Source organism: Pristis pectinata, chromosome 7 (genome assembly GCF_009764475.1).
Source record: "Pristis pectinata isolate sPriPec2 chromosome 7, sPriPec2.1.pri, whole genome shotgun sequence".
NCBI classification, from domain to species: Eukaryota; Metazoa; Chordata; class Chondrichthyes; order Rhinopristiformes; family Pristidae; genus Pristis; species Pristis pectinata.
Window position 1 is genome coordinate 73,314,860 of NC_067411.1, and position 17,203 is coordinate 73,332,062.

General features: G+C 37.4%; 1 protein-coding gene across 1 annotated transcript in view; it reads left to right on the top strand.

The window, feature by feature from the left end:
• The window catches only part of LOC127572910 (terminal uridylyltransferase 7-like), a 69,011-nt gene that overhangs the window by 22,769 nt on the left and 29,039 nt on the right, over positions 1-17,203 (top strand). Inside the window, 10 exon segments of the mRNA XM_052020637.1 lie at positions 250-318; positions 2,098-2,224; positions 5,837-5,956; positions 6,359-6,472; positions 6,564-6,744; positions 9,707-10,099; positions 10,438-10,652; positions 10,654-10,957; positions 10,959-10,987; positions 11,198-11,348. Coding sequence (XP_051876597.1) covers positions 250-318; positions 2,098-2,224; positions 5,837-5,956; positions 6,359-6,472; positions 6,564-6,744; positions 9,707-10,099; positions 10,438-10,652; positions 10,654-10,957; positions 10,959-10,987; positions 11,198-11,348 — 1,703 coding nt within the window.

The following is a 17,203-nucleotide window of genomic DNA, read 5'->3' on the forward strand; positions in this document are numbered from 1 at the left end:
ATACCTAGTTATGCTTAATGTTCTGCCAGATATAAGGACTTGTAATTGGGCCTGAGAAAGTGATAATTTCTGAAGAATCTGCATTTTGAATGCCAGCACAGCCCTGAGCTTGTTCAGGTTAGTTTAGTTATAGCTTGATTCAAAGTATAAACCTTCCCTCTGCCCCCCACCAATGATGAGCAGAAAGAACAGTAGTAATAGACAGAAGAATTGTTAAATAGATTTTTTTGCTCTTCCAAATTTATTCAGTTTCTTCATTGATGTTGAGGCGGAGTTCCATGCCAGAGTGCCTGTCATACTGTGCAGAGACAAGCAAAGGTGTGTTGGTACTTTTTCTTAATCTGAATGTAATTACCATAATTACATGTAATGTGAAGTGTTTATAAAAGATAAAACAACCATTGAGTGCTAATCAATCTAACAATGTATTTTTCAACATACCAAAAATTAAGTTAAATTTATTTCCTTTTAAGATTTTGATGTATTTATTTTATCTTTTTCTTTCCTTCCTCTCCTCCTCTGGGAAGGGGTCTTTAGCATTGAACCTGATCAATTTTGAGTTGATATGCAGGAAGACTTGTATTCATTTATAGTACATAATTTCTTCTGTTGTGTATGATTTAATGTCACAGCATATGAAAAGGAGTAACTGATTGGAGACTAAATTAAGTCAAGTGTCAATGATGTTTAACCCTTAAACCATTACCAGTCTTCCTACATTTACACTTGCAATTTCAATTGATATTTTAAAAACAAACACTTTCATCTGTCTTATTTTCTTAATATAGGTTCATGCTGAATGCAGTGTTTAATAGGCTTAAAACAGATATTCCGATCACTTCTGATTGTTATGTTTGTTTTGGGTGTAATCTTTATTTAATTCGATGTCATTTTTCTTGCACTTGCACAAATTTAAAAAGGGTTTGATTTATTAGCCTTAATGGTTTTTTCGCCATTGTTATAAACTTGTTTAGTTTAACAGGAGCAGTTTGATAAGTTGTATTCATAGATGTACATTTTCTCAGTTTCATTTGCAGCGGAGAATCAAAACCCTGCGACATATTTGTTGAGGTTTTGAGATATTGAAATTAAACCTGTGAATCCATAGATTTTGTTTGAAGTGTCATAATATGTATGGAAGTAGAAATGTAGAGAAATTGCCATGTTTTCAGCAATAATTGTCAAGTTGCATAACATGAGTTTTTCAGTGAAAGGCTGTTTTATCCTTTTAAAAAAAATGCTTTGAGGATTTCACACTGCAAATTATCAACCATGCTGATAAGCAGACTCTCATCTCCTTTGGACTAGAATACACCTTTGTGTGCCATGGGAAGTGTAATCACTACCAAAGGTCAGGTACTATGACCTAAGTTGTGAGTATAATGTGACTTTAACTTTGTCAGGCAGAAGGATATACATTCATAAACAGAGACTAGTTATCTATTGAATTACAGCATTAAATGAGTAAACAAATAATCCTCTGTGTAGATGGTTGTTTGAGTATTGTATCCTCTTCTGTTCTAAACCAGCACAGATACATCTCTTGTACTAATTCTTAAATAAAATTTGTCCTTTGTGAGGGTCACTGACTTTCTGCTGGGAATCTACATATTAATTGACCCTAATTGCTTCAAACTGACATGTTGAGTAAGCGTCCAAGCCTAAGTCTTCAATTGCACAAAAGTATTACAAATACATTGTGTGCCCTGTGTCAAGTCTTTATCAGGACAAATCGTCAGTCAAGACCCCCATAGACCCCGGAAGGATAGCAATTGCAAATTGTATTGCTAGACTTCATTCATGGTATATGCCAACTTCTTTGAAAGGCCTGTTACAGAATTCTCTCTCAACCTGCAACTGTAGCAAGCAAATTATGTAAGGCAAAGTGTTCCTGAAATATTGACATCTCTGCCTTTGGGATGTGAAAATTAGTTTGATTAATGTTTCATCTAGCAGAATCAGGTAATGTTAGTTTTGCTAGGAAGAAAGAAGCTATGTTTTTAATCTGTGTGTAAATTTTATTTCAGAAGAGCATTGTACAATTATGAATTAACCTGTATCATTATGTAACCTTCCCCTCCCCATACCCCCTTTCAGCGGCCTTTTATGTAAAGTAAGTGCAGGCAATGAAAATGCATGGCTCACAACTTGTCACTTAGCTGCCTTGGCAAAGTTTGAACCTTCTCTTACTCCACTGGTTATTGCCTTTAGATCTTGGGGAAAGGTAAGAAATTCAGTTTTTATTCTGGAACAAAGTAGTGGTTTGTTAAGTACAAGTAAATATGTTTCAATATCAGTAATTATTTGCTATTTTATTCCTCCCTTATTTTTGACAACTGCTTTTCCTTGAAATTTAGTTTGCTCTTGACTTCATTTTCAATAATATACTTCAGTGTGAAAACTTTCAGGTATCTGGCACATTTTTTCTGCTACTGGTTATGAAATGATCAAATTATTTAAATGAAATTTGAGATTTAAGGCAAACTAATGCTCTCCATTGTTTAGAACAATACAGGCTACCCCCAGGCTATGAACGCCCAACTTATGGCACTTGTAAGTGCAAGTTAGCTCCCATAGTATTTTTAAATTCAAAAGTCTGACATACACACATATGTTCGTTCCCACGAACAGCAGAACTACCTTCCCCTCTCACTCCACTTTAGTAGTTGTTCTTATCAGTCTTCTGTGCTTTTGATGCTATTCATTATAATACTATTACCATATCGAGTGTTTTTTGTGTATTTTCCAACTTACAGACAAAATTAACTTGTGGATAAATCAACTTGTTTATTGCACAGGGACATCCTGCACATAATTTATGTATATGTTGTGTGTTACCATTCACACAATTAAACAGTCCCCAAATGTTTTACTAAGAGGTGAATAAAGGCAGGGTGAAAAGGACAAAGGTAAAAAATGAAGGGAGGGCAAATTTAATTTGAGGAGACTTTGAAAGTAATGAAATCAGTTGGCAAAATGATTGAGAATTCCAGGATCCACAGACATGGAAATGAGAGAATCAATCTAATGGTATATTCTATTACTGGGGACATTTGCTACTTTTGCTGCAACTAGAGGAAGGCGAATCCTGTAATTTTTAGGAAATGGCAGTATGAAAATAAAGCAGATGTTGCCAGGTTGAATGGGAATCTCTTAAATGTTCTGATAGGGTTTTTTCATTACCGATGACATTTTATATTCCCAAGCAAGGCAAGACATCAAAGATTAGTCTAGGATCCGAACAGAAGCTACCTAACCTTGAAGAGAATGGCCCTCCATTGGTCTCAACGTTAAAAGGAGCAAGTAAAGTAATTGTGGATTAAATGAAGACTGTTAAGTATTTGTTCTTGGTACAAAGCCTAGGTGGTAAAATGAGCTTAGAGCAGGAAATTCATAGTCTACAGAGGGATATGGATAGGTTACCTGAGAGGCCAAGACAACAGCAAATGAAGGATCGTGTTGAAAATTATGTTATAACAAAAAATAGAAACAGTATTTCTTAAATTGTGAGAAGCTAGTAAATGCTAGTAGTTTCGTGGGATCTTGGTGTACTGGTTCACACACTGAAGGAAGTAAACTTGCAGTATGAAGTAAGCAGTTAGGAATAAAATAAGTAATTTTCCAATGGGGTTAACGCATAAAAGTAAGGAAATCTTGATGACAAATTACAAGGCTTTGGTGAGAACTTGTGTGTAGTTCTGTGTAGTTTTTACCTCTAAGCCTACACTAGCTTTGGAGTCAGTGCTAAATATATACACTAAATTGACTCCTGGGATAAGGGTTAAATTTGTCAATGGAAGGGCATAAGTGTCATGCACCTAATTTTGTTGTCTTTGAGGAGAATGCAAGAGTCTGAACAGGATTTAGACTAGTAGATGAACTTTCAAGAAAATGATAGATGGATTATAAAATGGGGAAATGTGAGGTATTGATTTTGGTAGGAAAAATAGAAGATCAAAACTTTTTTTAAAAATGGAGTGAAAATGATAAATGCTGGTGTTTGGTTTGATATGGCTAACCTCGCACATCAAGTACATAGTTAACATACAATTACAGCAAGGAGAAAGGCAAATGGTATGTATGTGCATTGTGAATCTTTGAAATGTTCCAGTCCGGATGACTGGTAGCTCAGTCACTATACTTAAGGTGGTGATTAATGGTTTTTGGCCTTGAAGAGAATCCAAAGATATGGGGGATCAGACAAGAAAGTGTTCTTGACATGGAGGATTAAACATGATCTTATTGAATAGCAGTGGGCTTAAAGGACCTGCTGGCCAATTGTGTAGTTTTTGTTTTTAAAGCCAGAGATAGAATGTTTTTTCACTGTAGATATAGCAATAAAGATGAAGATGACCATTTATCTTCATGTTTTACAAACAACTATTGTTCAACCATGAATGTAGGATTAGTGTAAATATGTACTTGAAGGAAAGATGGACTCAGTGGGCCAAAGAACCAATTTCTATGCTGTATTTTTCTATGTCATTGCAGCAATCAGCTGGTTTTGAATGATTTCCAATTTTTGCATTCACTGCGCAGGTGGGATCTTTTTAAAATTTTTCATGTAATTTTTTTCCAAATCATATTGCATGTATAATGCCTAAGCAACTTTCATTACCGTCATAGTGAAAAATGGAATGTGCAGTCCTGACATTATAATCAATAAGCATGTAATGTTTTTACCCAAAGAGAGCACAAATTTATCCACAAGGTTCATTTTCAGAGACTGGTGAATAAAAATTATGAAGATCTACTGAGCAAGTACTCGCCACCTTGTCTTGCCCTCGTATGTCATTTTGCCACATCAGGGAGCATATTTTGTGTGAGATTGATGATTAAAGTTGTGTAATTGGCCCATGGACAGGAACAGAAGGTGCAGGTGTAGAGATTATTTTCAGACTGGAAGATAATTTGCAGTGCCGTTTCAAAAATGTCAGTTTTCGTCTGATTCTTGTTTCAGGTCCAAAGTGGAGCAGGTTTATAAATGATGTGAAACTTGTCAATATAGTTGATAGTAATGAGCTTTGAACTTAAAGGTTGAATAAGATGTTTAAATGAGCAGAAGCAATGCAGATGGTGTTCAATTTCTGAAAGCAGGATATGACTGAAGAGATGTTATTTGGGAGGTGTAACATTGAAATACCGCGTTTCATGAATTACATATGATTTTTATATGTTATAAATGGGGGATCTTGGTATCTGTGTTTACAAATCCTTAAAGATGGATAGTAGGTTCATAAAAGTGATTTACAAACATATGTTAATTTGATTTATAAATAAAAGCCTTAATGTATATGTAAAAAAAAGAGTTACTGTTGGAACATTATGAATCAGCTAAAAAAAATTCTGGGCTGCGTGCTTCAGCAAAGACATAAAGGAGGTTGAACAGGAAATTTGAATGCTGTTAAAGGTGAGAAATTGCAGCTACAAGAAAAGCATGGAAAAGTTAGCAGTGTCTTTAATTTCTAGGAACAGAAGGTTGAGAGGTGACCTGAGAGCATTTCAGGATGATATTAGGTTTTGATGCAGCAAACAGAAATAAACATTTTGGTAAGTGGATTAATGAAGAGGTTCCATAAGTTTAAAATCACCAGCTAAAGATCTAGATGGGAGATTAGGAACATCTTTGTTCTCACGCGGGTTGTGGGGATTTATAAAGCTCTACCTAAAGTGGTGATGAAAGTTGATTCCATAAATAATAGAAGAATGATGATTTTACAAGGTTATATCTAAAAAGAAACAGTGTGGAACATTCAAAGAACTTTGCACTGTTTAAATGATTTTATGATCTATGAACTTTTTTTTAAAAATCAAACCAACTTCTTGATGTTTTCAGCTTTGTCATATCGATAGCCCAGAAGAAGGCGGGTTGCCACCCTATGCATTTGCTTTAATGGTAATATTCTTTCTTCAACAAAGGAGCGAATGTGTGCTACCTGTGTATCTTGGATTATGGGTAAGATATTGTTTATTAGAATCTCTCAATCTTGAGTTTTGTTATTTCCTATTTGTGTTCATCTGGTGAATCAACATAATTGCAAGAAACATTTGAGACGTGAAATAGTTGCTTTATTAGTCTAGTTTGCTTCATTTTATCTTCGCTCTGCCAAAAAGAGACTATTTAGAGAGCACTATAAATATAATCAGGGAAGTCTTTTTTTTAAGAAAACTTTGATTAAAATCAAGGCCCTATCAAAATATTCATCAGGGCAATACAACCTGTGTTTTAAAAAGAAAGAAACCTGATCCAGTGGCACCTTAAAATTTGGGCATTCATTATAATTGTTGGTAAGTTCTTTGAAATGTACAAACACAATTTCAATACTTGTGTAATGGATATTGTTTATTTTTTTTAAAGATTGAAGGATTTTTGGTGGATAACTTGGCCAACTTCAGTCTTAAAGGGGTAGAAAACAATGAGGTTATCTGGGAACACAAATCAAGTGAGGATGATATTTCATATGAAGGAAAGGTATGTTTTCTAGCATAGATGGATTTCATTGATTTTATTTTGACATCTGATCAAATTATTAAATATTTTATCAAGCATTTTTCTTTTGTAGGTTCCACTCGTCTTTGAAAGAGATCAACAAAGTTCTGTACCTGTAGGACAGCTGTGGGTTGAACTACTTCGATTTTATGCAATTGAATTTTCAGTGACTTATTTAGTTATTAATATACGAATCAGAGAACCACTTTCTCGAGAAGCTAAAGATTGGCCCAAAAGGAGAATTGCCGTGGAAGGTCTGCAAAGAAATACTATTTTTGAAATTCATTGAGAGCCTAATTGTCCCCATGCCATTTCCTGTTCCCATCTCTCCCACACCAGTGGAATTGGTGGGGGAATGTAAATTTGTTGTATTGTTGGACATTTGAAATTTGTTGCTTTCAAACATTTTCTGAAAGCCAAGTTATTTCTAATTACATCATATTCATGTCTCTAAGTTAATTTGTTGCTTTATGCAAAAGAGTAAATTTGGATGGTGATTTTAATGTTTATTAGTGTGAGGGCAGTCTACCCCAGGTGGCATTGGGAAAAAGTAGTGGTCAGTTGCTTTTTTTTTCAATATTTGTAGTCCTTATTCTCGGAGTGCTCTTGAAATGGTTAGAAACGCCATTATGAGCTCTACGTCTGCTGTCATTCAGTTAGATGATGCCTAATCTGCAACTAGTCATATATTTGCCTTTCTCCCCCTTTGTTCCCAGTTCCTTGCTTATCAGAAATTTGTTAAGTTTAGATTTAAAATTATTATCACTGTCTTGTATGCCATGAAATTTGTTGTTTTGCGGCAGCAGTACAGTGCAGAGACATAAAAAGCTATAAATTACAAAATAGATAAATTGTGCAAAAAAAAGAACAATGAGGTAGTGTTCATGGACTGTTCAGAAATCTGATGGCGGAGGGGAAGAAACTGTTTCTGAATCATTGAGTGTGGGTCTTCAGGCTCCTGTACCACCTCCCTGACAGTAGTAACAAGAAGAGGCCATGTCCCGGGTGGTGAAGGTCCTTAGTGATGGATGCCGCCACCTTGAGGCACTACCTCTTGAAGATGTCCTCGATGGTGGGGAGGGTTGTACCCATGATGGAGCTGGCGATCCTGCGCATTGGAGTCTCCCTACCGGGTTGTGATGCAACCAGAGTGCTCTCCACCATACATCTGTAGAAATTTGCAAGAATCTTTGGTGACATGCCAAATCTCCTCAAACCTCTAATGAAGTAGAGCTGCTGGCGTGCCTTCTTCATGATTGCATCAGTGTGTTGGGCCCAGGACAGATGTTGTCACCCAGAAACTTAAAGCTGCTCACCCTTTCCACTGCTGACCCCTCAATGAGGACTGGTGCATGTTCTCCCGACTTCCCCTTCTTGAAGTCCACAGTCAATTCCTCAGTCTTGCTGACGTTGAGTGTGAGGTTGGTTGTTGCAAACACACCACTCAACCAGCCAATCTACTCTCACTCCTGTACGCCTCCATATTGCCATCTGAGATTTTACTAAACAACAGCTGTGTCATCTGTGAATTTATAAATGGTGTTTGAGCTGTGCTTAGCCCCACAGTCATGAGTGTAGAGAAAGTAGAGCAATGGGCTAAGCATGCATCTTTGAGGTTGTGCCTGTGTTGATTTGTCAGTGAGGAGGAGATGTTATCACCGATCCTTGCTGTGGTCTCCCGATGAAGAAGTCAAGGATCCAGTTGCAGAGGGAGATAGAGGCCCAGGTTAGAAGCTTAGTGATTAATTACTGAGGGGATGTATTGAACGCCAAGCTGTAATCAATAAATAGCAGCCTGACCTATGTTTTGGCCGTTGTCTAGGTGCTCCAAAGCAGAGTGGCGAGCCAGTGAGATTAAGTCCACTGTAGAACCTGTTGCCGGTGGTAGGCAAATTGCAGAGGGGTCCAGGTTCTTGCTCAGGCAGGAGTTAATTTTAGCCATAACCAACATCTCGAGTACTTCATTACGGTAGATTTGAGTGCTACTGGGCAATAGTCGTTGAGGCAGCTCACAACTGCTCTTCTTGGCATTAGTATGATTACTGCCCTTTTGAAGTAGGTGGGAACCTCAGACTGCAGAAGTGAGAGGTTGAAGATGTCCTAGAATAGTCCAGTCAGTTTTCAGTACCCGGCCGGTACACTGTCAGGGCCCGTCAAAAATGGCAGGCATTACGGAACATAATCGGTATTAATTCCAGACCTGGGTATTATGTAGGTCTGCTAAAGACTCTGGCATGAACTGCTTTGAATGGAGGAGTTATGTTTGGAACTGAATCCTCAGCAAGCACTCCTGACTGTAATTGAGAAAAATCCATTGGCAATGCAATTGAAGCTGATTGGGTCAGGCTCCAATGTTCTTGACTGCCATGACAGTCAGCCAAATAGACACTTGGGGCTTAAGCTTTTGCTCAGAATGCTGAACTTCAGCATAGCAAGGAGCTGATTGTTTGTATTTCTGTAACTAACTGTATTCAGCTGTAGGTGAGCTGCATAGGGAGACTAGAACAGTTGATACACTAATGCTTCTTCCTATTCCTTATAATATAGTTTATCGATACAACTGCAGAAAACCTCAAATATCTGATAACTATCTATAGTTATCTTTGGCAGAATGAGGTAAAGGAAAATCCTAAACAAGTTCTGTAACTACAGTTAAGAGCAAAGGGGTAACCAGGGAGAGAATAGGTCCTCTTAAGGATCATTGTGGTCACCTAAGTGTGGAGCCACAGGATATGGGCGAGGTCTTAAATGAATACTTCGTGTCTGTATTTACCGTGGAGAAGGCTGGAAGTTTTCAAGCTCAGGAAAGAGAACAGTGATGTCCTGAAATATACAGCCATTACGAAAAAGGAGGTGATTGCTTTCATTTCCATTGTCACTCATGCCAGTTTGAGTGTTTGTAGATTGCAGGTTGAACTGAGAGCAACCAGAGTGGAAACAGGGCCTTCTGCCCAACTGGTCCATACCAACCAAGATGCTCATCTAAGCTATTTCTATTTGCCTGTGTTTGGCCAATATCCCTCTAAGGAGAAATATTCATTGAGGACCTCGCCCGTCTCCTGCGGCACTGCACATAGATGTCCACTTCGGTCTCTAAGGGGCCCTATTCTCTTCCTAAATGCAATAATGTCAGCCTATAAAAACCTACTGTTCTTTATACAATGAATGCAGTGTTATTTTATGAAAAAAAATTAATTATATATTTCTTTTCTCCAGATCCATACTCTGTAAAGAGAAATGTGGCCCGAACCTTAAGTAGTCAGATTGTATTTGACTATCTCATTCATTGTTTACGAGCAACGTACAAGTACTTTGCGATGCCGAGATACAAGTCAGCAAAATTCAACAAAAGAGACGAAGAGAAAGCTGATTCTAAAGCAGGATCTACTATTGTAGCAGATCAACAGACATTGCTTGATTTTAGTACTTCAAGGGTACAGCTACCAGAGACAACAACTGCTAGTTTAGCAGAAATTCCTGATAGAGAATGGCAACAGTTCCATGATGGTGCTCCATGTAATGATGGTGAAAAACTATCTTCTGAAAATTCTTGTAGAAAACTTGGAAACCTTACAAGAGTTGTGAGAGTGAAAGTTTCACAGAGGAAGAGCTGATATCTGATATACAAAAGTTTAGAATTACTGGAGATGATTTATTTGAGGATGATGAAATCAACCAGAAAGTGAAGATAAAGATGGTAATGAACTTTTTAAAAGTGGAATTGATGAAGAACTGCTAAATATGTCTGGACAACAGAAAGACAATTCAACAATTGCAGCCAGGATATTAAATGAAGACAAATTTGCACAATCAATAGAAGCAGATAATGAGACCTCCAGTGATGATGAAATGAGCTCTTGTGTGAACCACATGAATTATTACAGAGATCACTATTAATTCAGAAGTCTTTCAGACTCTGAGACTTTTCTGAATCCTCAGAATAATAGAAGGTGATGATGTTGATATTGAAGATTCTCATCAACTAGAAATGAAAGATGAAGAAAACACTTTAAATGAATTTAGAGAAAGCTCTAACAGTACCGATGAACTACACAATTTCCCTAAAAAGGCAATGCAGCACGAGAAAAGGACTTTAAACAGGAATGAAGAGGATGAGGAGGAAGATGACATTGATGATGATGAGATGGATCTGAACATCACATCTCCGAGTTCTTCTTGACAGTCTTACAGCTGAAGAGGAATTTGTGACTTTATCAACAGAGTCTAGTGAGGAGGATAATCAGTCTGAAGAAGATGGAATAATTGATGATGAAATGCTAAACTGGAAAGAACATGCGCTTGATGGCCTAACTGATGTGACTTTTCAAACAATCAAATGTGCTCCAAGCAAGAAACAAAAACAAGAAGTTCAAAGTGAAATAAATAAGGAAGTTACTGTTGGAGAAACTGACCCTACCTTGCATGGATGCGAATCACGGTGGAGCGAGGACAACATGTTTTATGTGTTTCAGTAAAGCAGCTTTTACAAAGGGCAAGGTAATGGCACCTACAGATTTTTTTTTCTCAAAACTGCTGCATTTTAATCACATTGGAAACTATTTATCAGAAGAGTTAGAACATGAAAATAATCTGCATAAACCTTCACCATTTGGTTAAGCTCATTGCAATCAACTGCTGAATATTAAATAATTAAGTATACTGTGTTTATTTTAAGAAAAAAATTACTATCAAATTTCTCATAAATAGGCTTCCATAATTGTGTGCAGCTTATGCAAGCGAGAAGGCCACTTAAAGCATGATTGTCCAGAGGACTTCAAAAAAGTTGATCTTGATCCATTGCCACAAATGACACCGGAATTTCTGGAAGAACTTAACAAAGTTTGTATCCAGTGTTACTGTAAGTATATAATATTTTTATTCCTCTTTTTGAAATATTCTTCAAAATTTCAAAAAAATTCAGATTCCTCATTTTAAAAATGTTCCATTTTAAAGCTGTGCACCATCATTCATAGTGTATCACCATCATGCTGTAACATTCCACTTGTTTATTGTTGGTAAATAGATCATAGAATTATATCTCCATATTTTAAGTTATTGTCATAATTTTGTTTGTGAAAAGTGTTATCTCTTGTTTTCTCATATTTCTTATGACATAGAAGGAGACCATCAAGTCCATACCACTCCCAGAACAATCCCAGTGCCCTGTTTACCTCCCTCTTTCTCTCAAATTGCCCATTAACAACCCCTTCTCTTCCTCTTCCCCCCCGCCCCCCTCCCCGAATCTCCTGTTACCCATCTTCACTGGGGCATTTTAAGTAGCCAATTAAACTAATAGCCATTTCATCTAGGGATGTTGGAGGAAACCAGAGCAGCCAGCAGAATCCCATGTATGTGCAAACTCAACATGTATGCAATAGCAGAGGTCAGAATAGAACCTGGGTTGCTGGAGCTGGGAGGCAACAGTGTGCAATGCCACTGTGCTATCCAAATAGCTTCCATTATTACTCTCCTCCAAAATAAACCAGCCTAGTGCAGCAGATGCAATTGATGCCCTCAAAACCCAAGACTGAAATGGAGCTCAAAGTTACCATATATCAATATTCTCTGAAAGCTGTATTGATTACCCAGTGGATGGTTATGGAGAATAATCTTGAGTAACCATAGAAAATGTTCAAGTTCTATATGTCAGAATGGTGATGCTTTAACCCAGTTATTTTGGCAAATTCTTCATTGGTTAACCCGCCTGCTCCTGCTCCATTTCATTTTCAAGGATTTAAAGTTCTCAGGAGAGAGAGTCCAGTTTCTCCAATTTCTCACTTTTTTTTAAAATAGTTATCATTATTTGGTTTTCTATGATATACGAGATAAAATAGATAAAAGCAATTTTTACCCTTTTTTTGATTAAAAATATTTGTATTCCCATTAATTTGTTACCTCCTCATATGTCTTTATGTGGCAAATGAAGCTGTTCTAAAGTGTGTGTAGGAACTAAGATATCTGAGTTCATGTGTACATAAATCCTTGTAAGTGCAAGGGCATGGTGAGGGAGTGATTGGTAAAGCACATGTAATCCAGGTACTCGTAAATAGAGGCATAAGAGTACAAAAGCCCGTAACTAATGCCAGTGCTGTGCAGAAACATTGGTTAGCTGCAACTGGAGCACTGCGTCCAATTCTGGTTGCCACAGTTATGAAGGCTGTGAATGTCAGGGAGGATGCAGAGAAGGGGTAGTGGAACAGTTCTAGCAATGAAGGATTTCATCTATAAGGTTAGAATGGAGATGATGGTTGTTGTTCTTGGATTAAAGAAGGTTGAGAGCAGATTTTAAAGGCAGTTACCTGATTGTGACTGGTCTGGGTAAAGAGAGGGTAGCTGTTCATATTAGCAGATGATTAAAAGACAGACAAAAATTTAAAATTTTGGGCAAAAGATAAAGGAGAACGTGAAGAAAATCATTTTTGCACAGAGTAATTTGTATTTTAATTTTGCTGTCTGTAAAGGTGGTGAAAGCAGATCATTCAATGCTTTAATAGGGAATCGAATAAGGACTTGGGAGAGAAAATGTGCAGGGCAATGGAGAAAGAGCAGAGAAGTGGGTCTGACAGGATTGCTGTACAAGGAGCCAGCATAAATTTGATGGACTGAATGACCACCTCCTATGCCATAACAATTGTATAATTCTAAAACCAGAGCATAATTCTTCACAGATGATCTGTAATATGTGAGATCTGTAATCTCATAGTACTACTACCCTTCTGGATTGAAGATGTGGTTTTGTATGTCTGTTCTAATTGACCATACTAATTTTATCTAACAGGAAAAAAAAACATGAGTTCAGATTTTTAAACAGAATATTAAAATTAGTATCCTAATGTTGCCTTTATTTTACAGATCTGTAAAATAAAACGTTTCTCTGTTAGATTGAAGGCTAATTGAGGAGCTGTATTTAAAAGCAGCAACAGTAATAAGTAGACCTATGGGTTGGATTTTACATCAGTTATGGTGGTGAGGCTTAGAGCACTTGTTATGATGTGAATTGGGCAGCATCCTCTGCAATTGCAAAGTGCATATTTAAACTTGGAATTCTAGGAGTAGCTGCCGGGGGTAATTTCCATTTCCTGAGGTAAGTTTTACCTGTCTTCACCAATAGACTACACTGAAATCAATCCAATGTGTCGTAAAGTGTCTAGATTTAACAGAAAAAAATTTGAGGTCAGTGCTTTCACGGGGAAGTGAGTTTTTAATGCCATGATAATTGATATTTACTTTTAAATAACCCCCCTGACCTTATTAAAAACATAATTTTATTAGCATTGTATATAATTCCCAGAAATTAATTTTTAAATTTTGTTTAAGATGTTTATTTTTTACTTTTGTCTTTTCTATAGTTCTCTTTTAATGCTGTTTTTTCCAAACCCTTTTTTGTTTTCTGTATATAATTTAAATCTAATTTATACATATGGTTTTTGGTTTAGACTGCATTTTCAACAATAACTTCTTACATTTATAGTGTTGAACGCAACAAAAGCATCCATGGAGTTTCACAAAATCTGATGTGACAATTCTTTAATGTGATAGTTTGAATAGCCTTGCTGTTTCTTCCCTGCTCACTGATACCCTGTAGGAAGTACTGCACTGGATTAGAGCAAGTCTGTCGAGATGAGGGAACACTCAAATAAGTTGACCTATTCTGGCAAGTAGAAGGTGAAAGATTGGACACACGAGAGTTTTACATACGTTAGTAGTTAAATTGGAGAGGTTTTTTCCAGGCATGGATGCTGAAGAAAGTTGAGTCCAGAAGTGGAATGGTGAGTGGCGCAAGGAAGGGGTTAAGTAGTGTTAGCTGCCATCGAGGGATTAGACGGGAAACAAAAAATGGCAGGATGAAGATTATAGCTTTGAATATAGATAGTCAAGTTTATATAAATGGAGAGGTTTTAGGAAGATAGGAGAGCAGTGAGTTTAGCGAAAACAAGGCATGGGAAGTTTAATTGATTCAAGGGTGCAAGGAGTCAGTCATTCAGTACAATGCTAAAGATGGGACAGATCTATCAGTGGCAAAATCAGGATGCAGCCAGGGAGGAGTAGGTCAAGAATGATTGAACAACATAATGCAGTTTTAAGAGCCACAGGAGTGGAGAAGTGATCAGGGAGCAATTTTCATGATAAGCAACACATTACCAACCTGATATTTTGATTGGAGTAAGTGATGGGAAATACAAACGGACACTGTTTCTCCAAATAAGGGAAGATAGTTTCATCCCCACTCATCCCCTTTAACAAAGTTTCAGTCAAAGTTAGAAAGTGAATGCAAATGTCTGGATTGCAAGAGAACGTGTTGGATCTAAATATGGCAAGGGATGATTATTCTTGATCAACAGTTGAAGGGAATATTTGTGCATGTTGTGATCACAGGAAGTTTCATAAGTGAGGAGAATTGGGCTGTTGCTAAGGAGATGACAAAAAGTACCTCAATTGGACAATACCTAGAGAATGCCCAGAGAGACATACCTCCCAGAAATACTGGAGAACTAGAAGTCCTGGCAAACAAGGAAGTAAGAGAAGGTAGTATTGATAAAGAAATACTAGAAAGAAGTTGATGAGTCTGATACCGATAAATCCAAGGAATATCCTAATCTATGTAAGATTTTTGAAAAAGTTGGCTATGGTATAGAGGATTCTCTGGTCATCACTTTCCAAAATTCAGTAGATTCTGATAAGGTTCTTGCAGATTGGAGAGTAGCAAATGTGACTTTTTTTTAGAAAGGAGTGAGAAAATGGGGAACTACCAACTCTTGGCTTGATATTGGAGATTGCAGAACGTATTACTATCCATAATAAAGGATATGCTATCTGGCAGAAAATAATAATGACTGAGCAGAGTCAAGGTGGATTTATGAAAGGAAAATCATGTTAGAGTAATCCATAGGAATTCTTTGACAATGCAAGTAGAGTGGATGAGAAGGAGCCAGTAGATGAGGTGTACAGTCAAACTGATCATCTGGCACCCTTGGGACTAGCTGATATTCTAGACTATTGCATATTAGCCCTATTAACACACAAGCACACTTTTTTTAGCTAATTTTCTTTACATGTTCCACATAAAGTAGTATAGTAAATTTTCCAGTGAACCCAGTGAATATAAAGGGAGCAGGAAATATCAAGCATTCCAGATCCCAGCTCTGACTGTAAACCTGCCAGTATTCCAGATCCCAAACCTTGATCCAACCATGTACCCAACTTACAGTCCAGGCCCCTGACTCTGGCTGCACTCCCTGCTTGTACTTTGAACCCACCCCAACTCACGTTCCAGACTAATGAGTGAGCCAGATGCCAAATTAACAAGATTTTCTCTGAACAGTCTGATACTATTAGCATTTTTTGGAAGGCTCATCATAAGGTACCATGCAGGAAGTTGCTGATGAGGGTAATATGCTGGCTTAAATTTTGAGTGGATTAATAGATACTAAGAGTAAGAATAAGTAGGTCCTTCTCAGGTTGGCAAGCTGTGACTAATGGGGTATCATGGGATGAGTGGTTAGACCACAACTGTTTACAAGTTCGTATCAATGGTTTGGGTGAGGGGACTAAACATAATATTTCCAAGTTGGCTGACCTAGGATAGAATGTGAGTAGTGATGAGGATGCAAAAAAGCTTTAAGATGATATAGGCAAGTTAAGCGAGTGTGCAACAATGTACACGTCTGATATGTGACATGATCCACTTTGGTAGATTAGAAATAGAAATGCTGAGTATTTTTTTTGAAAGGTGACGAGGAAGTATTGACGTTCAAAGGCACTTCCTTGCACATCACTCATTGAAAGCTAATGTGCAGATTCTTGGCAGGGACTTGGGAAGGCAAATGTCTTGCTCCAATCATATTGAACTTTGGTGAGACTACACCTGGAGTATTTTGTAGAGTTTTGATCTCCTTACCTAAAAAAGGATATGCTTGCTATCAAGAGTGCTGTGAAGATTCTCAGATCAGTATAGGTCTTTTGTATGAGGAGAAACTGAGTAAGCTTGGCATCTATTCATGAGAGCTATATGTATGAAAGTGACTTCATTGAAAATTCTTGGAGTGCTTGACAAGGTGGACACAGAGAAGATGTTTCCTCTTGCTGAGGAGTCTAGAACGAGCATGGTAATGTAGCGGTTAGTGTAATGCTTTACAGCGCCAGCGACCTGGGTTCAATTCGGCTGCTGTCTAAGGGGTTTGTACATTCTCCCTGTGTCTGTGTGGGTTTCCTCTGGGTGCTCTGGTTTCCTCCGACATTCTAAAGACATACGGGTTAGGAAGTTGTGGACATGCTTATGTTGGGGCTGGAAGTGTGGTGACACTTGCGGGCTGCCCCCAGAACACTCTACGCAAAAGATGCATTTCACTGTGTGTTTTGATGTACATGTGACTAATAAAGATAACTTATGAACCACAGTCTCAAAATAAAGTGGAAGCTATTTAAGACTGAAATGAGGAGAAATTTCTTCATGTTGTGAGTTTTTCTATTTCATTTAAATTGAGGGTAGATTTTTATTTGGTTATTAAAGGAATTGAGATATGGGGATGGGTTAGTAAAGTGATATTGAGGTAGAAGATCAAGGATCTTGTTGAATGACTTGAGGGACAGAGTGGCTACTTCTGTTCCTATTTCTTATGTAGGCACAGATGGTAGATGAATAAGTAGTGTAGAAATACAGAGAAGTTGTGATGGATAGGGAGATGGAAGCAAATTATCAAAGAGGGAAGAAAT